This window comes from Mus pahari, chromosome 2 (genome assembly GCF_900095145.1).
Source record: "Mus pahari chromosome 2, PAHARI_EIJ_v1.1, whole genome shotgun sequence".
Lineage (NCBI taxonomy): Eukaryota > Metazoa > Chordata > Mammalia > Rodentia > Muridae > Mus > Mus pahari.
In genome coordinates this window covers 15,025,504-15,048,858 of record NC_034591.1, presented here as the reverse complement: position 1 = coordinate 15,048,858, position 23,355 = coordinate 15,025,504, and the positions used below count along the sequence as shown (strand labels likewise).

At 38.9% G+C, this 23,355-nt stretch overlaps 1 protein-coding gene across 9 annotated transcripts in view; it reads right to left on the bottom strand.

Annotated features, from left to right (window-relative positions):
• Magi2 (membrane associated guanylate kinase, WW and PDZ domain containing 2) overlaps positions 1–23,355 on the bottom strand; it is a 1,405,204-nt gene that overhangs the window by 325,560 nt on the left and 1,056,289 nt on the right. For all 9 annotated transcript variants that reach the window (XM_021191616.2, XM_021191614.2, XM_021191615.2 and 6 more), the window contains one exon: positions 21,179–21,236. In XM_021191616.2, the coding sequence (XP_021047275.1) occupies positions 21,179–21,236 (58 nt within the window). The remainder of the gene's footprint in view (positions 1–21,178; positions 21,237–23,355) is intronic.

Below are 23,355 nucleotides of genomic sequence, written 5' to 3'. Positions count from 1 at the left end.
GGTCAACATGGAAGAGGGAATAGTCACTTTCAAGTAGCATTTTAAGACATAAAATATTTTGTTATGGCTTAGGTAGTCAGTGCCTAAAACAGATCTACTGAATAAATGCTAAGATGGAGTTAGATATTATGAAAGCTGAGAGATCCTAATGTTTTCTAGTTTCGCTTTTTGCATTTTCTGTGACTGTTGTGTCAATGTTTTCTATGGTATCTCCTGCACCTGAGATTCTCTCTTCTGTCTCCTGTATTCTGTTGGTGATGCTTGCATCTATGACTCCTGTTCTCTTTCCTAGGTTTTCTAACAACAGGGTTGTCTCCCTTTGTGATTTCTTTATTATTTCTAGTTCCATTTTTAGATCTTGGATGGTTTTGTTCATTTCCTTCACCTGTTTGATTGTGTTTCCCTGTTATTCTTTAAGCGATTTTTGTGTTTCCTCTCTAAGGGTTTCTACCTATTTGCCTGTGTTCTCCTGTATTTCTTTAAGGGGGTTATTTATGTCCTTCTTAAAGTCCTCTATCATCATGAGAGGAGATTTTAGATCCAAATCTTGCTTTTCCTGTGTGATGGTGTATTCAGGACTTGCTATGGTGGGAGAATTGGGTTCTGATGATTCCAAGTAATGTTGGTTTCTGTTGCTTATGTTTTTACACTTGCCTCTTGACACCGGACTGTACTGAGTGCTACATGCCCTCACTATATCTGACTGGAGCCTGTCCTTCCTGTGATCCTAGTTGTGTTAGAACTCCTCATAGTCCAGCTGTCTTTGTGATCATGTGATTCCAGGATCCTGTGATCCTGAGATTCTGAGTGTGTCAGAGTGTTTGGCAGTCAAACTGCCTCTGGGCCCCTGAGATCCTGGTGTGACCAAGCTCCTGTGAACCTATGATCCTGTGATCCTGTGATGCTGTGATCCTGGGCATGTTAGAGTGCCTGGGAGTGGAGCTTCCTCTGGGTGTTGTGAGACTGACTGTGTAGTTTGTGCCCAAGGTGTGCTCAGGGCTTCAGCCCAGACCAGAAGGAACCTGTGCCACTGGTCAGGCAGATTTCCTGGGTGCCTGGGTCCTGCTGGTCCCAGTTACTCCCAGTGTTGGGACAGATGTTGTGTCCTCCTCACCTCTGATCCTATGTTTTCTAGTTTCATTCACCCATCAAGTACATATTGTGACAACTGAACTGACCATGAAATGTAAGGTAGGTTTATGTGATATAACTATCATTTGGATAAATATTTATGGGATCCTTCAGGCCGGAGAATCTTTCCAGATATGCAAGTGATGAGGCAAAATGTCATCACTTTTTTGGTGGCTCAGTAGATTGCTAACTAGAACTACTTTGTGTCATAATAGGCACATGGATGAAGACCACATCAGGGATGAGACCTGGGAACTCTAGGAAGACAGTTACTCTTTCTCCAGGCCAAAAAATCTCACTTAGCTTCTGCTTTTTAGCTTCCCCTTTTCTGTTATGGTGTTCCTTTAGGGACCTCTGAATATACTTAGAAAACATGAATTTCTGGAAGCTTAGAATTCCCGTGGTTTCTCTGACCCTCCTTTTGAGTCCTCCACTTCTGCGACATTACCTCTTTCCACTTGGGTCCCAAGATGCCATTCCACTGTCAGCAAACACAGACACTGTACCTCATTATTTACACATTATTCATTTTTCCGTTAGTCCTAAGAAGAATACATGGTGTTTTCATAGCCATTACGTTTGGGTAAAAGAAAATAAAAACTGTTTGAAAATAGAGAAACATTATTTTATGGTTTAAAGGCTAAAGGAGGGTAGTAGCCCCTCAGGGGTCTTCTGGGGTCAGCCCAGCGTTTTGTCTCAGTGCTGTAGGGATGCGTCACCGGTTAAGAGTAGCCCCTCAGTGGTCTTCTGGGGTCAGCCCAGCGTTTTGTCTCAGTGCTGTAGGGATGGGTCACCGGTTAAGAGTAGCTGCTTGCATAGAGGACTCAGATTCCTAGCACCATTGGGTGGCTCACAACTATGTATAACTCATTCTACAAGGTGCCATGATATGACACCCTCTTCTAACTTTCTTAAATAATCTCTATAGATTTGGTACACACACACACACACACACACACACACACACACACACACACACACAAATCTTAAAAACAACAACAAAAAGTTTGGTCTCTACAGTCAGGTTGCTCAGGCTCATACTATGTGATCATATGTACATCATTTATATTCTTTGTGTTTCAGAATTTTTAATATGTAAATCTGGCATTGAAATAATAAGAACCATTATAATTTCTGTGCATATTACATGGGTTAAAAATAATCAAACCTCCAGATCCATCCATTTGCCTAAGAATTTCATAAATTCATTGTTTTAAATAGCTGAGTAGTACTCCATTGTATAAATGTACCACATTTTCTGTATCCATTCCTCTGTTGAGGGACATCTGGGTTCTTTCCAGCTTCTGGCTATTATAAATAAGGCTGCTATGAACATAGTGGACCATGTATCCTTATTACAAGTTGGAACGTCTTCTGGGTATATGCCCAGGAGAGGTATTGCTGGATCATCCAGTAGTACTATGTCCAGTTTTCTGAGGAACCACCAGACTGATTTCCAGATTTGTTGTACCAGCTTACAATCCAACTAGCAATGGAGAAGTATTCCTCTTTCTCCACATCCTCGCCAGCATCTGCTGTCAACTGAATTTTTGATTTTAGCCATTCTGACTGGTGGAATCTCAGGGTTGTTTTGATTTGCATTTCCCTGATGATTAAGGATGTTGAACATTTTTTCAGGCATTTCTCAGCCCTTCAGTATTCTTCAGTTGAGAATTCTTTGTTTAATATATTGGATATTAGTCCCCTATCAGATTTAGGATTGGTAAAGATCCTTTCCCAATCTGTTGGTGGCCTTTTTGTCTTATTGACAGTGTCCTTTGCCTTACAGAAGCTTTGCAATTTTATGAGGTCCCATTTGTCGATTCTTGATCTTACAGCACAAGCCATTGGTGTTCTGTTCAGGACTTTTTCCCCTGTGCCCATATCTTCGAGACTCTTCCCCACTTTCTCCTCTATAAGTTTCAGTGTCTCTGGTTTTATGTGGAGTTCCTTGATCCACTTAGACTTCAGCTTTGTACAAGGAGATAAGAATGGATCAATTTGCATTCTTCTACATGATAGCCGCCAGTTGAGCCAGCACCATTTGTTGAAAATGCTGTCTTTTTTTCCACTGGATAGTTTTACCTCCTTTGTCAAAGATCAAGTGATCATAGGTGTGTGGGTTCATTTCTGGGCCTTCAATTCTATTCCATTGATCTATCTGTCTGTTGCTGTACCAGTACCACGCAGTTCTTATCACAATTGATCTGTAGTCAGGGATGGTGATTCCACCAGAGGTTCTTTTATTATTGAGAATAGTATTTGCTATCCTAGGTTTTTTGTTATTCCAGATGAATTTGCACATTGCCCTTTCTAACTCTGTGAAGAACTGAGTTGGAATTTTGATGGGGATTGCATTGAATCTGTAGATTGCTTTTGGCAAGATAGCCATTTTTACTATATTAATCCTGCCCATTCATGAGCATGGGAGATCTTTCCATCTTCTGAGATCTTCTTCAATTTCTTTCTTCAGAGACTTGAAGTTCTTAACATACAGATCTGAATTAGGTAACCCAATCACAAAGGAACACACATGATATGCACTCACTGATAAGTGGATATTAGCCCAGAAATGTAGAATACACAAGATACAATTTGCAAAACTCATGAAACTCAAGAAGAAGGAAGGTCAAAGTGTGGATACTTCACTCTTTCTTAGAAAGGAGAACAGAATACCCATGGAAGGAGTTACAGAGACAAAGTTTGGAGCTGAGACTGAAGGAAGGATCATCCAGAGACTGCCCTAACCAGGGATCCATCCCATAAACAACCACTAAACTCAGACAATATTGCATATACCAACAAGATTTTGCTGACAGGACCCTGATATAGCTGTCTCCTGTGAGGCTATGCCAGTGCTTGGCAAATAAAGAAGTGGATGCTCCCAGTCATCTATTGGATGGAATACAGGGTCTAGAGAAAGTACCCAAGGAGCTGAAGGGGCCTGCAGCCCTATAGGAGAAACAACAATATGAACTAACCAGTACCCCCAGAGTTCATGTCTCTAGCTGTATATGTAGCAGAGGATGGCCTAGTTGTCCATCAGTGGGAGGAGAGGCCCTTGGTCTTGTGAAGATTCTAGGCTCCAGTATAGGGGAATGCCAGGGCCAGGAAGTGGGCGTGGGTGGGTTGGGGAGCTTGTGGGAGATAGGGTATAGGGGATTCTTGGAGAGGAAACTAAGAAAGGGGATAGCATTTGAAATGTAAATGAAGAAAACATCTAATAAAAAAAACTAAAAAAAAAAAAGAAGACTAGAGACTCCATGTTAGTTTTTAAGATTCTTAGATTATTGGGTAAACTATTTTGACTGAAAACATAATCTTTAAAAATTAATATTTCAAAACTCAAAACTTTAAAAATTAATTTTCCTTCAAATATAAGAGCTTTTAAAATGTTAGATGGGAGGAGAGGCCTAGGTACTAGGAAGGCTCAATGCCCCTGTGTAGGAGAACGCTAGGACAGAGAAGTGGGAATGTGTTGTTTGGTGAACAGGGGGAGGGGTGTGATGGGCTAGGGCGTTTTTGAAGGGGAAACCAGAAAAGGGGATAACAACTGAAATGTAAATAAAGAAAATTTCTAATAAAATGTTAAAAAATGAAAAAAAAAAAAACCACTGCAAAGTCGTTCCCAGATATAAATACTTTCAAAATGCCAGATAGCAGGATTCATCAAATATTGATTTTTATACATTTCTTTGCTAGACACTATGGCAGGGGTTGTGGGCAGGAACAACGATTAATCAGGGATGTACTCTGGTAGGAGTTTCAAAATAGGAAAACAAAATAATTATGAAATAGTGCTTACATATAATAAACTTATATGTTAGAGTGCTTTAAAAAGCTAAAATTTAATACAAGATCAGAGTTTAATGTTTTAAGTGAGTTATTCTAAAATATGACCTTTGGATGAATAGAAAAATTAGTCTATTTTACTTTGAACTTTTTCACAGTTGAATACTGCTTTTAGTAGGATTTCTTCCCAATTCTACACTTAAGTGATAATTTTATTTCTATAAATGTCCACTCATTATTTACTCCTGTACCTGGGGAATGGGTCTTGGGATGTGGTGTGTATGTGTGTGTGTGTGTCTGTGTCTGTGTGTGTGTGTTTGTGTGTGTGTGTGTATGTGTGTGTGTGTAGGGCTGATTTACTAGGAAAGTGGTACAGAGGTTACAGAAAGAACAAGCCAGACACAGCAAAGGAAGAACTAGCCAGAGAATGAGAAGGAGCCAGAATATTAGAAGATATTACAAAAGTTAGTATGAGGCCAGGTAAAGCAATTCAGTCAGAAGCTGAGAAAAGCCAGAGTGAATCAGTCACCTTGGAAGATTAGATTGTATGGAAGCTAGGAGTTTCTAGACGTAAGCCTAGGAATAGTGAGAACAGAATGAAATTCTCTGGGCTCAGTCCAAACCATGTATTCACACAGCTTGGATGCAGCTGTAATCTCATCACTTCATCAGAGGAAATAAAACATTTAAAAAACACGTGTAAACTAAATCTAAGAACATCAGAAAGATTATCCACCATGATCAAGGAGACTTTTTCCCACCTTACAAACAAATAAAAGAAATACACACACACACACACACACACACACACACACACACACACACACACACACACACGAGCATCTCAGGAGATGCAGAAAAGACCTTTGACAAAATCTAACAACTTTTTTACGATAAAAGTTCTGGAGAGATTAGGGATATAAAGAATACACTTAAAGGTAATAAAGGCAGTTTACAGCACGTCTATAGTGAATGTCAAATTAATGGTGAGAAAATTAAAGCAGTTCTAATAAAATTAGGAACAAGACAAGGCTGTCCACTCTTCTGTACCTATGCAATATAGTATGTGCAGTTTTAACTAGAGCAATAAGATAACTAAAGAAAATCAAAGTGATACAAAATGCAAAGGAAGAAGTTAAAGTAACATTATTTTCAGATGATAAAGTAAATGACCATAAAATTCTACCAGGGAACTCCTGTAGCTGATATACACTTTCAGCAAAATGGCTGGATATAAGATTAACTCAAAAATATTAGTATCTCACCTATACAACAAATGACAAATGGGATGAGAATGAAATAAAAGAAGCAATATCTTTCATAACAGCCACATACACTATAAAATACTTTGGGGTAACTCTAACCAAGCAAGTGAAAGAATTATAGTGCAAAAGCTTCAAGTCTTTGAAGAGTGAAATTACAGAAGATATCAGAAGGTGAAAAGATCTCCCTTGCTCATGGATCTGTAGGATTAACATAGTAAAAATAGCTATCCTACCAAGAATATTCTATAGATTCAATGCAACCTCCATCAAAATTCCAACATACTTCTTTAAAGACCTAGAAAGGACAATACTCAACTTTATATTGAAAAACAACAAACATGGGCTAGCTTAAAGAATCCTGATCAATAAAAAGAAACTGCTGGAGGTATTATCACCCCTGATTTCAAGATGTACCACAGAGCTATAGTAATAAAAAACTGTATGGTATTGGCATAAAACAGATGTGGTGATCAATGGAATTGAACTGAAGGCCCAACTATAAACCCACACAACTATGGACATCTTATTTCTGATAAAGAATCCTGAAAGACACAGTGGAAAAAAGATAACATTTTTCAAGAAATGGTGCTGGCATAACTGGATATGTAGAAGAATGCAAATAGATCTAAATCTATCACCCTGCACAAATCCCAATCAAAGTAGACAGAATATCTCAACATAAAACCAGATAAACGGAACCTGATGGAAGAGAACGTGGGGATGGCTTTGGAAGCATTGATATAGGAGACAACTTTCTGAACAAAGCACCAACAGCATAAGCAGTAAGACTGATAATTAATTAAGACCTCATGAAATTGAAACACGCTGGGTAGTGGTGGCACATGCCTTTAATCCTGGCACTCGGGAGGCAGAGGCTGGCGGATTTCTGAGTTCAAGGCCAGCCTGGTCTACAGAGTGAGTTCCAGGACAGCCAGGACTACACAGAGAAACCCTATCTAGAAAATAAATAAAACATAAAAATGAAATTGAAATACTTGGGAAAGGCAAAGGACACTGTCAGTGGGAGAAAAAGGGAGGACGCCAAGAGAACATGACCCACAGAATCAAGTAGGCAGGGCTCATATGTGCTCACTGACACTGAAGCAGCAAGTGCGCAGCCAGGCCCTCAGGGGCTGTGCCAGGCCCTCTGACCATGTGTGGTAGCTGTTAGCTCAGTGGTTTTGTAGGAATCCTAACTGAGAGCAGGTGTGTCTTTGACTCCTTTGCCAGCTCTTCAGACTCTGGTCCTCCTGTTGCATTGGCTTGTCCAGCTCTGGTGTGAGGGCTTTTGCCTTGTCTTGTCATCTCCTGTTTGTACTGTGTGGCTGCTTTCTCAACAGAGAGGAGGCAAGGTTGGGGAAGGAAATCTGGGAGGGGTGGAGGGAGGGAAAACTGTAGTCAGGATGAGAGAAGAATCTATGTTCAATTAAAAAAAATCAGAGCCAGTAGGCATGCATTAAGCTTGTTGCCTACCCAGCACTTTAACTCTCATAAAACACCCAAACGCTACTGCTGAGTGCAGGAGGTGGACATTATTTTTAAAGGTGATTTAAACCTTTTGTTTCTATATTTGAAATGTTATGTTAAAAACTTGGAGACAGAATGAAGTTTCATTTATCTAAAATGAAACTAATGACTGCATTATATCAAGATCTTATGCATTAGAAACAAAACCAATGCCTGCCCGTGCTGACTAAATGGTCAGATTTCTCGCGGCAGAGATGTACGTGCTGGCTAACCATTGCTTATTTAGGACATAAGGACTTTCCCTAGATGTGAGACACTTAGTTTTAAAATACAAAAAAATCTTGGGTAAGATAAATTGAGTTTGTTACCTGTCCACTGGCCACAAAAAAAATTTAAAAAGTGTGGGCTGAAATATACTTTATGTTAAAATGGATTATAATTTCTCAGTCAATTTTTTGAGTTGTTAAATTTAAGATAATAGGTTAGCTTAAGTAAATGGAACTCTAAAAGATATACAGCCATTTATAAAGATAACCATCAACAGCTATGAATACAGGAACACTTTGGGGACTGACTCCAAGGATAGCTACTAAGGTGACTCAGGATATTAGGAAATCATAAAGGCGACATCACCAACATCTGGAATTTTCCAGGAAGGTGGAAGCCAGGGAGGGGATGCTGGTGGGTGGAGATGCACAAGACTGTGGTGTGGATAAAACTATGACTGATTCTGGAGGTCAAGGGCATGAAGATAGTTACAGTTCCATATAAAACTCAAAACTTGCCAGGTTTTCAGGTCCAATATTATATTCATCATATATAATCGTTTCTTCACTACTGAGTCTTTATAACTATAAAGACCAGGGAGAAATCTGAAGGAACTATAAACAAAATAAAAAAAATACTTTGGATGAGTTTTAAGGAGAACTTATCCTGGATAAGTTCTTTATCCTTATGCTGTATCCTGGATACCTTGAATCTATGCAGAGTAATTCAGTCGTTTTAACACTAATACGTGACCACAAGGTCTAGGTGTAAGCAGGAAGGTGTCACTCCAAAAGGTAAAGATACTGAGAAAATGGGGGTAGGATGAACAATAAAAATGAATAGGAAGAATGAAGGTTCAGCAGCATCAAAACCAGAAGATGATGATGGTAGCTGGATCACTGGTGGCTTAAACCGACTGCTGACTGGGGCCAGGTGTCACTGCAGAGTTTAGATAATTAACATGTGCACGTGCATCACCAGGGAGATTAAAGCATTATAGACTGAGGATGGTTTCCCATAAGTGTTATGGGGGATGTGCTCCCAAATAATGTGCTTGTTCATTTTCAAACTACAAATATGTGCCCCTGCACTGGGCTACTCTTGGGATTTCCATCCTGAAGCTCTTAGAAAGATGAGATGGGTTCAGAGGGGGTAAACCCCCAATCCCCACACTTTTCAAGCTACTCCATTCCTGCTCAGATTTAAACATGGTTCATAGATGCCTCAAATGGCTGAAATGAGAAAATAAAGAGAGAAAGAGAGGGGCTAATATTCAACTGGTCTAGTCATCACGCCAGACACTCGGCTCCCTGGGCTCAATGTCATGAGTTTACCTTTGCCTCAAAATGGGTAAATTTTTTTTGGCATATCTCCAGTTGATATAGGAAATTAGCCCAGTTCTGCATAGTGCCAAAATTCAAGAATGTTGATTCACATGGTTCCAAAACAACTGTATATTAGTTTTTCAAGCAAAATTTTCAGTCATGCATGCAGAATATATCTGCTAATACTTCTGCAAGGTGAGTGACATTTCTGTTTTTAATATGAAACTAGAAATTTCAATTACACTCTAAATTATCTGCAGATATTCTGAAAACACGAGTGTGAAATCACAGAATATTATTTCAATATATTTAATAATACCTTGACAACTCAGGAGTTATCCACATAGAAACAGCGAGTGACTGTGCTTCAGTGGAAATATGGGCACGTGTGCATGTTTTATGCATTGAAAAAATCAGAAGTAAAATGACAACAAGATGAGCCAGGAGCTCAAACCACAACTTTCTCTTCTTTCAGTTTCTTCAAGGTTGGTGTGGCACCAACTCTTTGTCCTTATTGATCTTGCGAGTTGAATATGGACTATGTCTTTGAGTTACAATCGATGAACAAGACCAAAGGTGCTTGTGGAGGAAGATGAGGATGCTCAACAAAAATGCAAACACGTGATGCTCATCCCAGACATCGACAAGGGGAAACACATGATGCTCATCCCAGACATCACCAAGGGCACTCTCGGGAGCTGCAGGCAGTGAGTCTTTCTCACTTTCAGTACACAAAGCAGTGGAGATGTCACCCAGTATGGAGGTGTTTGAGATCACTCTAATGTTGACCACATTTATATGGTGGCCTCTCACTCCACATATGCTGCACCCACTAACAGACTCTGAGCAACGCAGAGTGACAGAGAAGAGGGACACTCGGCAGTGTCTCGGCAGTGTCTTTATCTCATGGATGTCTCTGCTTTACGTCTGAAGCCTCTGAGGAGGTCGAGTTGTCATGTTCTCATTTTGAAAAATTCCTTCTCTTGTTTTACATTTGTTTATTTCCTTTGTGGGGGTTGGGCACTGATGCCACAACATACATGTAGAACCCTGACGACAGTCAGAGTGGCTGTCTCCTTCCACCATGTGGATTCTAAGGATCAAGTTTTGTGTTGTCAAGCTTGGTGAGAGGGCTGTAGTTTAAACATGGCTGCAAGTGACAGTGGGACAGCCCTTACCTCCTAAGGCCTCAATTTTATCATTCCTGAGAGCAAACCAGAATAGGGGCTACAGCTTCATTTGAAGGGTATGCTGTGCAGACATGTGCAGGGAGTGATGCACTTTTTGAGAAGGTCCTCATGCTCCCCAACTCAAAGTGTCTCATCTGCATATATCCTCCTCAAATAACAGGGCCATTTTTTTGGGGGGGGGAGGAAATTAGGAAAAAAAAAAAACCCATGAACATGTTTAAAGGAAAAGCAGTGTGCAAATTTTAGCTCATGTTATATTTGGATTATTAGGGTCTGGGAGTCGAGAGTGAAATACAGACAGTAAAGTTTCTTAAGCCCTGCCTCAAACTGCAGTTCTGTCAACAGCTAGCTTGATGACTCGATTTCTTTATATTTTAGTTTCTCTGTAAAATAGAAATAATAGCATGTGTCATAAGGCATTATGATGACAGTTAAATGAGTTTTGTAGAATTCCTAATGCATGCCAAATGCTTCAGAAAGGTAACTGCTAGCAGGGCACAGGGACGTATGCTTGTAATTCTAGTACTTCGAAAGCACAAGTTGGGGGAATCACAAACTGAAGAAAATGAAGGCTATGCTAGCCTATATGTCATCATCATCATCATCATCATCATCTGTTTAGCTATCACTCAAGGTTCACTAATGTTAAGTGAGGAGGACCTTCTTGGAGATTACATGTGAAGTCAATGTACCAAACTAAATTCCTGGCAATGCTACAGAAAACAAGAAGTCTCTCCTATCATCTTATCGATCTCAAAATATGTTCGCTGTAAAAGTTAGGTAGAAACGATGCAGGGAACTTTGTCAACCTCTACAAATTACTGTTGAATGACCAGTTGAACTAAGTTATTTTACATTATCATAATTAGCTCAACAGGTGAGACTTAAGTGTTTGAAAACAAAAATTATGAGTTTATTTTTTTTGCTTTTTGTGGTAGTGGATAATAAATGCAGGATTTCACAGATTTTAGGTAAATTCCTTACTACTGAGCCCAGCCCTCTCTTCTTACTTTTTATTATGAGATGGGAGTCTCACTAAATTTTTCAGGCTGGCCTGAAACTCACTCTGCAGACCAGAGATGCCTTCAAACTTATCACCCTTCTGCCTCAGCCTTCTGAGCAGTTGGGACTATAAGGCTGGCTGATAAGTTTCTTCTAGATTAAGTCTAGGTAAAATCACTAATCTACATGTGTATCCCAGCAAAGGGTGTTTCATTTGCTGTAGGATACGTAGCCTCAGCCCCAAAGCACAATTGTGTTCTTGAAAGTTCTTAGAAGTCATTTTCCTTTGGTTGAAATTAAACATAAAATTTGATAAAGAAGATAGGAGGATTCACCCCCTCCCATTTTTATGACACCAAGAGCTCAATCCTTCAACTAGTTAAAGATGAAGATATGTTAGTCTGTAGTAAAAACTTGTGTTTAACAATGTTGCTGTTATTCTTAAAAATTGGAAGATATTTCCCCCTTTAGTACAGTCAGCTCTGACAATGTGTAAGAATATTATTCTTGTGTCTGGAGAGTGGCTTCAGCACTTAAGAACACTAAGTCCTCTTGAAGAGGGACTAGGTTCCCAGCATCCGAACAGCACCTCACAATGGTCTGTAATCCCAGTTCTAGGGGATCTGTATCCTTGTGGAATTCCTGGGTTTTGCATGAATGTGTATACAAACCATACTTGCAGGCAAAACATTTATACATATAATAAAATAAACATTAAACATATTGTTCTTACCATGAATTTTGTCTATAAATGTATCTTTTATCTTTCTTCCTTTTAAATGACAACTTAATACCAGTCTTTTGACTCTGTATATCAAGTACATAGTTATTGTAACAGTTTGCCATTTATGGAAGTGTTCTTTCCATAACACTTGCTATCATTATAATTATGAATATGAAATAATGGTGATATATGTTGCCATATAGTCAAACACAAGTAGAACTTGAATGGAAATACTTAAAAAATTTTAAGTGTGCTTCAGTGTGCAGCTATAAAGAGAAATCAATGAGTTTTAACACAGGAAAATGGCCAAGTTTGTCCATGCTAACACATGGTGCAATGCATAGTCCTTGAACTTCAGGAGACCTAAGCAATTAGCCAATTGAAACCATTCATTAATAGACCCGTGCCAGGAGCTTACGAGAGACTTCGTGCCAGCCTGTTTATCAGAAATCAGGCATACGTAGGATGTAAAGTATTACAAACATCATGCTCCATGACACACAGAAAGGATTCTGAAAAGAATTCTCTCAACTAACTATGAGATGATGTATAGTTTCCATTCAGGGTAGGGGGATTTACAGTCTGTTTTGCTGGGCAGATATCACATGCTTTATTCAACTATAGAGAGTCTTAGAAACAGCATCAACTCCTGATGCCTCATTCTGTCCAGATTGTGGCAGACCTCTGATAATATTGACATCCCTTTAAGCTAAAGATAATCTCTTCCATAGCAATGAAAAACCAAAAGTACCAAATGCCCGAAAACTACTTAAATTCCAGAAAGTATTCTTTTCCAGCACAATGGTGTTCTTTTAGCATGCAAATCTCTCACACTACCCAGTCCTGGGTAACTTCAGGATAATTTTGAATCTATGCAACTTTTACTTCATGTGTTAACTTTAGAACTGTTTCTTACATCTAGAAATGACTCTGAAGTCTGTCATGACAGACTGTTCCCAAGAGATAATCTCTAGCTCATGCACAAAATGCAGAAAATTCCCTTAATCTGCAGAGAAAGTATGTAAGGTAGAAGATCTGTTTCACAAATTATGACCTATGCATTACATTGCATTGGCAAGAAGCAAACAGAATGGTCCACAGTAAGAGCCAGCTTCGTTCTCTGCAGTACTTTAGCGCTCAGCTATCTGGAACATGGGTTCCTCCTTATGTAGGAAGGATGGCATGACCTATAGGCCTTTAAGCCCTCTTTGCAGAAATACCACTCCCCACCCATCTCGCATCCAGCTAGAAAAGTTGTCTGTGACTCCCATGAACAGTTCCTGGATCTTGACTGTCCTCCCTATCTTCATTCACAAGGTCACTGTCATATTCTTCATGGTCTTCTGGAAAAAATATATTAGGAGGAGGCCTGCTGAATGCAACACCATGTGTTGTCTCTATCTGTGGTGTTTTTGCCCTCTTTTCCTGGTCTGATGAGGACTCAAGGTCTGTGTACTTCAGACAGCTGCTTCTGCAGGGAGTTTCCCCTGCCCTCTTGCCACCCAGGGCCACAGTGCCACTATTAGCATATTTGCCTGTATTTGCCTTCTTTAAAAATACCTGAATAAGGGCTTCATTTAAATTCATTAAAAAATGATTAAAGACAACGTGTCTATGCATTCTTATCTTTGACTATATGGTGCTCAACCCCAAATGATCTAACTTGACACAATTCTCAAACAAGAAGCTCAGGGAAAAATCACAGAAGACAGGTCAGCAATATTGCATTGCTGACAGGTACTGTCTTCTAGACTTGAGAGGGAAGCTGCAACCATACAGTACAACAACATGGCTGCCTAAATAAGCCCTACATAATGATGCCAGCACCGATGAGGACATTGTCACAAGGTCCCACACCTGGATAAAGAGCTACAGCTGTTAATGGCTGCTAACAGGGAAAGTTCTCCAGGGATGATCTCCCTGAGAGGTTATCTAATCCTAAATGGTGAGACTTAAATGAATGTACATATGAGCAATAGTAAATAGACTTAGTAAGTATTGTTATGTATCAATACAATATCATGTGCTTTATACAATAACTAGGTATTATGTATTGTTATATATACATATATGTAACAATAATAATTAAAAGAGAAGACATCATGAACTTGAGATGGAGTGAAAGGACACAGGAGGAACTGGAGGGGAAGGGCAGTGTGGAAAGGATGGAAATAGTTGTGTGTATAAAATTCTCAAATAAAAACCCCTTAAATGAAATAATCCTCAAAGAAAAACTGATGCCAGAGTGTGGTGTGGTAATATTTCCTTTTCTTTTGTTATTGTCTTGATATCTACTAAAATTATGGAAGTTATTTGTGGAAAAAATAGCATGCATATACTTCACTGAGTTAATATGGACTCAGCTCTCTCAGAAAGCATGAATCCTTGTTTTCCTCAGGTGGAGCAAACTGACGCACAAAACTCTGACATCTCTACGGCTCAATCAGGGAGAGCAGAAAGATAAAGTTACTGTAGAAGGAAAGAAGCTGATTGTATAGAATGTGTGCACGCCCCTTGAATACAGACGCGTTAGCGTTCACATATGTGCCTATATAAAGTATATGTGTTCACATATATGCCTATATAAAGTATATGCAGTCATTTCTATTCTGGTGCCTTTTGCTTAACTCCAAAGTGTTTTGCTTCAGGGTCATTTAATAAATACTTCGTAAAGTAATAAAACCTGGACTGCATCTAAAGCACGTGCTTCCTCGGGGCCCATTTTGCTCTGTCTGGCGTAGCTCAGCCTTCCTGGCCATACACCCTTGGAGGACTTAGAGACTTGGTTCCTCATTAACAAATGTGATGATTGGCATCTGGATAATTAATGTGAACGCATGCTGAATGTTAAGCTGGTGCCTTATAACGGTGATTTCTAGAGTTACTAACACAAATTCCCAGCTACTTAAGATGACATGAATGCTAGGCAATCATGCATTATAATCTGCTTGTATATGACCCTGGAACCTCCTCAGTAGTCACAGAAGCACTGCCCTATTGCAATCCTTCCTCATCAATACCTGGCTTATAGAATTATCAATGATGCTAAAGACATGCTATTGTTATTCAGTGTGGTGCATTTCTGGCCAAGATAATAAATTACATGTTTCTTGACAAATAAAATTTCCATAAAACTGTTGACTTTGTAGGGTATATTGTACTGAAGAAATGACTGGAAAGCCAAGAATTACCAAAATAACACACACACACACACACACACACACACACCCCACAACATACCATACCACACACTACATATGTGTTATTAGTAAATGTAAGATAAAAATAGCATTTTTGGATACCTATGATAAACTTGTGCTATATACTAACAGTGGAATGAAATGCCTAGCTTCAGATGTCTGAGTATTTTATCCTTGTAAAGGTTTCTGTGCTTTTCTTGACCTATGAAATGGAATACATACTGTATGCACAATGAACACTTTCCCCTCCCACTACTTTCTCTATTTTCTCTCTTCATCCTTTTCCTTATCTGCTACAATCTACCTAGCCACAATCCAGCAAGCTGTAGGACTTGCATGCCAAGCAGCTGAGGAGCACATACATGTGGCTGAAAAACCATAATCGAGAGACCCCCAACTGTTCACAAAATACAAAAGTCACCCAAGATCCTGGATCCTTTTATCAGCTTCTCTTCTGTTCAGCATCTCCACTTACATTAAGTTGGAGAAAACACTTGCTTGTTGAACAGGTATTTAAAAACATCAAATATATTCTGGATGTTTAAGAAGAGAGCAAAACTGAAACTACCTTTTGGTAATAGAAAGCAAGATTTTAAGCGTATTTGTTATTTCTAAATGTGCATGTTTTAAACTTGTGCTTTAAAGAAAAGCTAGGGGGGCTGGTGAGATGGCTCAGTGGGTAAGAGCACCGACTGCTCTTCCGAAGGTCCTGAGTTCAAATCTCAGCAACCACATGGTGGCTCACAACCATCTGTAAAGAGATCTGATGCCCTCTTCTGGAGTGTCTGAAGACAGCTACAGAGTACTTACATATAATTAATTTTTAAAAAATGTTAAAAAAAGACAAAAGACAAAAGAAAAAGAAAAGCTAGGAGCCTTCCTTCTCCCCCCCCCCCGCCTTGGAAAATTTAGAAAATGATTCAGTAGAACAGCAATCATGTGGTGTAAGTTTTTGATCCAACACTCTTCAGCTACGCTCCAACTTTATACATCAGAGTAAAGTTCAACATGAGCCAGGCAGTGGACAATTGTCCCTTAACACTCAATGTTATGTTGATATCAGGCAGCACTTTCGGGAATTGCACACAAGTAATGTTTGATAGTGGCAGATGTGTGACATCACATGAGGACATTTTAAAGCCTTGCATGAGAATCACATCTGTCAGTCCCCACTACGATTTTCAATGCCATTCTATAGCTGGCTTCTCTTCCTGTGCCAGAGGAGGTAGCTTGCAGAAAAGCCATCGCAGGAAACTGTCTTCTGCATGAGCTACTTAAGCAAATTGTGTAACTGTCATTAAAACCAGAATGTAGCCAGCAGACATAATTTCACAAAGGAGGAGAGAAATCCACGTCTGTACAAAAGTCACAGCTGTTCAGCGCTACAGTTTGCACTTTTTGCATTAATTTTTCCCATTCTTTTTGAACGATGACAGCTACATTTCTAGTTAGCATCTCCAGGACTTTTTAAAACATTGCTAAGTGCAGTGCTAGCATAGATTCCACGTCTATCAGAACTGGCCTTACTTCTTTTGGCTGGTATTTAGAATCGAGTTCAGTCCAGCTGCCTGATTTGCAGATGACATGAAAGATATTTTGTAGGCCCCTGTACTTAAAATACAGCCCTACATGCTGCAAAACAGTGTCTCCAAGTTCCATGACTAGACCCTACAATGGAGGGGCTTTATTTTTTGTTTTTGGGTTTTGATTGCCATGATGCCCAGGGACCCTCTTCATAGAAGCAGGCATGGACCCAATGGTTCCTTAGTGCTTGTGTTAGGAGCTCATTTCTTGCTGTGGAATTGTTCTTGATCTAGAGGGAAGTCATCACGTTCTTGACAGAGTCCTCATTGTTCCTAATGTTGAGGCTAAAAGGCTTGTTTGGAACATTATAGGTTGTACTTGCGAAATTTATGAGAGGTTTATTAGCAAGAATTTGGAGTCTGGGCTCTACAGCCAAACTGCCTGTGTTCAGTATATGGTCAGCCTCTTTGGCATGGGTTTCCCCAAGTGTAAACTGAAGTTTATTTGCTTTGTCATCACTGTGGAGAATGTGGTAGAGAATTTTGAGCAACCCACTCTGTGCATGGAACACATGGTAACTATTTTGATGGGATGATAATGATGATAAGGAGGATATATTATCCTCTGAACTCTTGGATATATTATACCTGTAATATTTAAAATTAATGTACATGGCACAAAAAATATAACATACTGGATAAGTTATAGTGGTCAAAACCTATATAGTCAAGGCTTTGTCGCAGCTTAGCTGCTGTAAACTGCCTTAGCTATTGGTTGCTGGAGTTCCTATCTTGCCATTGGCAGGAAATGAAGCTCAGCACTGGTTTCAACCTGCAGTTCGTGGCTGAGGGCGGAGTCTGCTCTGCAGCTTCTATGCTGCTTTATTGGCTAAATGAAGAGTGGCTGACTACTACGTGGCCACGTGTCTGTGTCTAGGAAAGCAGGTTGTACTTTTCTCTTAAACAACTGGACAAGGCATGTGCTTTTCATTATTGTGTAACCAGGACCTGTAATTGCATAAATGGATATATGAATAATCACCAAAAGTGAGAAGTCTACAAAGAATTCAGCGCTCACTGCCATCATTAACAGCATCAGAGAACCAATATTTTCTTGGGCATAGATTTACAAAGATCTATAAATATAACCTTGTTTTTCTCAATTTTATTTTTTATATTATAATTTAATTACATTTCTGTCTTCCCTTTCCTCCTACACCCCCTCCCATATGCCCCACCCCACTTTCCTTCAAATTCATGGCCTCTTACTTCACTTATTATTTTTGCATGTGTGTATGTATATTCCTAAATATAACCTGCTCAGTCTATAGAATGTTACTTGTACATACATCTTCAGGGCTTACCATTTGGTAACAATATTAACTAAATCTGAACAATTTTAAGTATGATTCCTTAAAATGCTATATTAATACAATCACTATAATTATGAATGAAATGTTAACATAAGGATTGTGTATTTGTGTGCATGTGCATGTGCACTCATGTGTGCATGTGATGGTATAGACTGAACCTAGAACCTTGAATGCACCAAGAAAGTACTGTATCACTGGGCAGAGTCTCAAAATGGTATTTTGTACTTTTTTAAAATATCTACTCTAGAAAATGTGATAACTTAACTTAGACTAGAAATCTATTGCTTTTCTGTATAAAATAATACAAAAAAGTAGATGGCTCCCCCTAACCCCAAACAATTACAGTATATGGATTCCAAGCTCCACATGACCTCTGCTTGTATATCTGCTTGGTGAGTTTCAGAGTCAATATACATCTGTGCCAATGGTGGCATAGTAGGGATAATACACAGGTTAAAAACTCATGTAAAAAGACATATTCCAAAGAAAATATATCACAGATTCTCTTTATTGTGTTGGGAGACATTTCTTACTTCAGGTAACATGAGTACATGCACATACACACATGTACATACACACACACACATACATACATACTACATACATACACACTACATACATACATGCACACATACATGTACATATACATACACACATACACACATATACACACATATACATACATATACACACATACACACACACATACATACATACATACATACATACATACATACTAACTTGAGGTATTTAAAATATACTGGTGAGCTTTTCTGAAAATCTTGTTCTGAGAAATATTTGGATAATGTTCTACTTAATGCTATCTGTATGTTTGGATCACATGCTTATGTGTTTCAATTTTCTGCTTGGCCTGACAGAGTCACACATCCAGTAACTAATAATGGTCCCTGTAATCACAAGGCCATGGCAAATAGCAGAGCTTGATCAACTGGAGGGACGTTAAGCTACTTTGACCCACTGTTTTCTGACCTAAATGGACAAACATGATTGAACACTGGAAATTAGTTTCAAAGGACATGAGGACATATAAGAAGTGATAATCGGAAGAATTAGAAGAGGGTAGGGGTAAGCAAATTAGGACTTGCACACTGGATCTGGTGGACTTCCTTGCTTTTGTAAATATCACTTAGGCTTCAAGTCCCTCCCACATGTAAGATGCCTGTGGTTGTCAGTACACTAGAAAAGATGAGGCTGTGTGGATTCCCAAGTATTCCTTACCTGGATCTTCATGGATTTTCCAACACTGGGACTGAGGGGAGGTTTTGTTGATTGGATTCCACAGGTCAATGTATTAGACAGAGCTATGGCATGTCACACATGCTAGGCCTGTGTCATTCTGTGGAAGCACTTTGGATTTCAGATGCCACATGTTGAGGCATACTGCAATCTGATTAAGTGCATTAAGGCAATTTAGGAGGGTTGGGTATGGGTCTCATTGGTAGAGTGCCCTCCCAGGTGGGTTTGATTTTGGGTATGGCAAACCAATATGAACAATCATCCAAGCTAGGACCTAGTAAACTTACTTTTAGACTTATTAAGGATAAAGTTTTAGTACTATTAAAACATGTATTTTCATTGATAATTAGTTTAATAGGACCCATTAAGTATTTACAATGAGATTCCTTGTAAATATTTACAAATATTCCCCCTCTCCCTTTCAGCTGTCTCTCTTCTTTGCAACTGGGCATAACCCTATGCAGTTATTTTCCTTTTTGTATCTATTGAGGGTCCACACATTAGAGAATAAACATAATGTTAGAAGATTGCTCACAGTAAATGAGCTGAATTCACCTTGACTGTAAATATGGAAGGCTGAACTGGGGAGACAAACTTGGGGCTTCTTCAGATGAGAACAGGGGCAATGTGTGTCAAAGTAATTGAGACAAGTGCTGAAGCAGGAGAGGCTGGGCAGTGCGGCTCACAGGTCCAGCTCATCTGAACCTCTGCAACAAAAAGATAGGCTGGGCATCTAAGAAAGGCCAGGGACTGCTTAAATACTATTGCACAGCATGCTAGCAAAAACCTATTAATATATAATAACCCTTGACCATTGCGATTATGATGAGGAAAAACCAGCTCAGGTTAGGCAGACAGTGCGAGAGTCGTTGGCTTTGCAATCCCTGCATTTCTTGGAAAGTATTTAAGTATAAATAAGGTTGGCTTTGTGACTCACCCTAATAATGTTAGCAGCATCACATGGCAGAAAGGCAGACATTCTCTGCCAGAAGAGAATGAGTGTTCTAGACAGTAAATTACATAATTTTAGAAAATTTTGAATACCATTCTTTTCCATAAGGAAAAAATATGTGTATAATAAGTTAATCATTAGTAGATCTTTAGTCTGAATTAAACAATGTATAGATCTAGATAATCTGTACTTTGATCAGATGTATTAATGTAGTGCAGCTACCAATGGATAACACAAAAGTCCAGTGTGTAGAAAGAACACTGCAGCTATATTGTGTTCCTCCACAAAGGAGAAAGCATCAAAACTTTATCTTATGCTTTAGTGGAAGGCATGACTGATCCAGTTAATTGAATTTGAGGTCTGGAATAATAAAACATCTTTTTCTGCACAAGCATCCAGCTCCCAACATTTTGATTTCAAAATGAAAGGCATTCACTTAAGCATCTTTAATTATCATTCATTCAGAGGACCGGGTGGATCACACTTTCCAATTAGTGTTTCAGAATCATGAATCCAAGAGAAGGAACAGCACATCAGCCAGCTGCAGAATCAAGAAGCACTAGCCATGCTGGAGGAGTCCCTCGTGGACATTTCAGAATCAGATGAAAGAGAATTAAAGGGGCCGTTAGCCACACATGCTCAATAAATACAATGCTAACACAATTTCACAACGTATTAGTAACAGGTGAATATCACGCTTAGAGACTTACTCAACATAGTAAGTGCCATATATAGGATCATCGATTTTTTCCCAGCCATATGGAAGCTCTGAAAAATAAAAAGTTATTTCTTTCAGTAAATAAAGAACAGAAAGCACAATTTTCTAATAAAAAGTAATATAATTTAACTGTTCATAGATTAAATAAATGGTCTTCCAAGCAGAATAAAATGAATAAAGCCACCAGCATTTGCCTAAATATCAGACCCATTGTGGGAGCTATAAGAAACACTGGCTTGAAAACTGGCAGTTAAAACCAAAGCTCTCTTCCCTGCAGGCTTCCTGCTGGGTTTGGTGTTTTGTTCTTGCCAAGCAGTAGGCTGGCACTTCATCATGTTATCAACGTCTCCTGCGATACAGAAGGCAGACCACTTTACTGAGAGTGCATGGTGCCCTCCTATTTATTTGTGTTTTGAAAGGAGCATTTTGAGATAAAGACCATATTTTGAAGATACATTTTTGAGGGTAGCAAATTGTTTGTGGTGACCAAAACAAAGATGCTGTACATTCTCAATTGATGCTCCTCTATCAAGATGGTGAGCAGCAGGCCCTGCTATTCCCGCGACACACGGCAGAGGTGGATGCCGCCAGGACAATGCTCCCCAGGTATAGTTATAAACATTCTAAAAACTTCACTGTACTTTACTGGCAATGTTTCTAATTCTCTAAGCTTAACATTAGTACACGCACACTGAGAATATCAATAACATTATAAATCCTACTGTAGGCAAGAGCATGCTGTTTAAAAACAAAGGCTTTACCAACCTAACGCTGCTTTCTACATATACTGTTTCATAAGAAAGTCTGACAAATATAAAGATCAGTTAATTCTCCTTGCTAAACATTAATTCTCTCTATATAACTTGAAAGCTAATTAATGTATTTGCATGCCTGTGCAGTATATTAAGAGACACTTAATAGTGTTGTTATTATTATTGTAGTAACATATATTGCTATGTACAAAGCAAACTTTTTGGAAGAAATTAGAATTACCTGTAGTCTCACCATACAGAAACCACCACTGTAATATCTTGGTGAATACATTTCAAATTGCTTTCTATGCTTACAGGCTAATTTTTAATTAAAGTGCATATTATTATATGGCTTGATTTTTTTTACTCGACAAAATATCAATGGTATGAACATGACTGCATGATAGCACTTTCAGTATCATGAAACAGAAGTATGGACTTGGCTTGAGTCTGCATAAGTTCACAGTCTTCAATTGACTATGACAGACTTTCTATTACATACACCATCTGTGTAGGACACTCTACACACTAATTCTTTTATTATTTTTCTATTAAATATATCATTAAAAAGTAAATTCATAGAGGTAGAATTTTGTATTAAAGGAAATGTGATCTTTTGTGTATATTTTATTTTAGAAAATAAATATTATTATCCCTCCAATCCCTCTCAAATTCATTGCCCCTGGCCCCTATTTTTATACCACTGTTAAACAAATACCGAATTACTTATTCCCTATAATGTTATGTGTGCAAGTCTCATACCTAAGGCACAGAGAGCAATACACAGAAAAGGGGGCAGAAAAAAAGTAAGAATCAGAGGAATAGAAAGTCTGCTATAATATTGTATCTCCTAGAAGAAGAATTAGGGAAGCTACACTCATGAAGTCTCAATAACATGACTGCCTAACTAAGACCTGCCCAATAATGACATTGACACACGTGCTGACATGACAGGCGTGGGGGGAATTTCATGAGTCAGTAATCCTAGACAAGTAGATACAGGAAACCAAGGAATGTTGAAAGCAGGAGAAATAAGTCTTCACCAGGGAAAAGTGCCCATATCACTTATCCAGTGCCAACTGGTCAACCTTTTGTTGTTTGTTTTATCTTTCATAAATGTTAGCCTGCCATCTTCCCATTTACAGAAGCACCAACTTATAGTCTCATTGTGAAAATATGAATGATGATTGTACCATTAAATTAACTATAGATTCATATTTTCTCACCCCAACCTTTTTTTCAATTTTTATTAGGTATTTACTTCATTTACATTTCAAATGCTATCCCCAAAGTCCCCTATACCCTCCCCCCCCGCCCTGCTTCCCCTACCCACCCACTTCCACCTTCTTGGCCCTGGTGTTCCCCTGTACTGGGGCATATAAAGTTTGCAAGACCAAGGGGCCTCTCTTCCCAATGA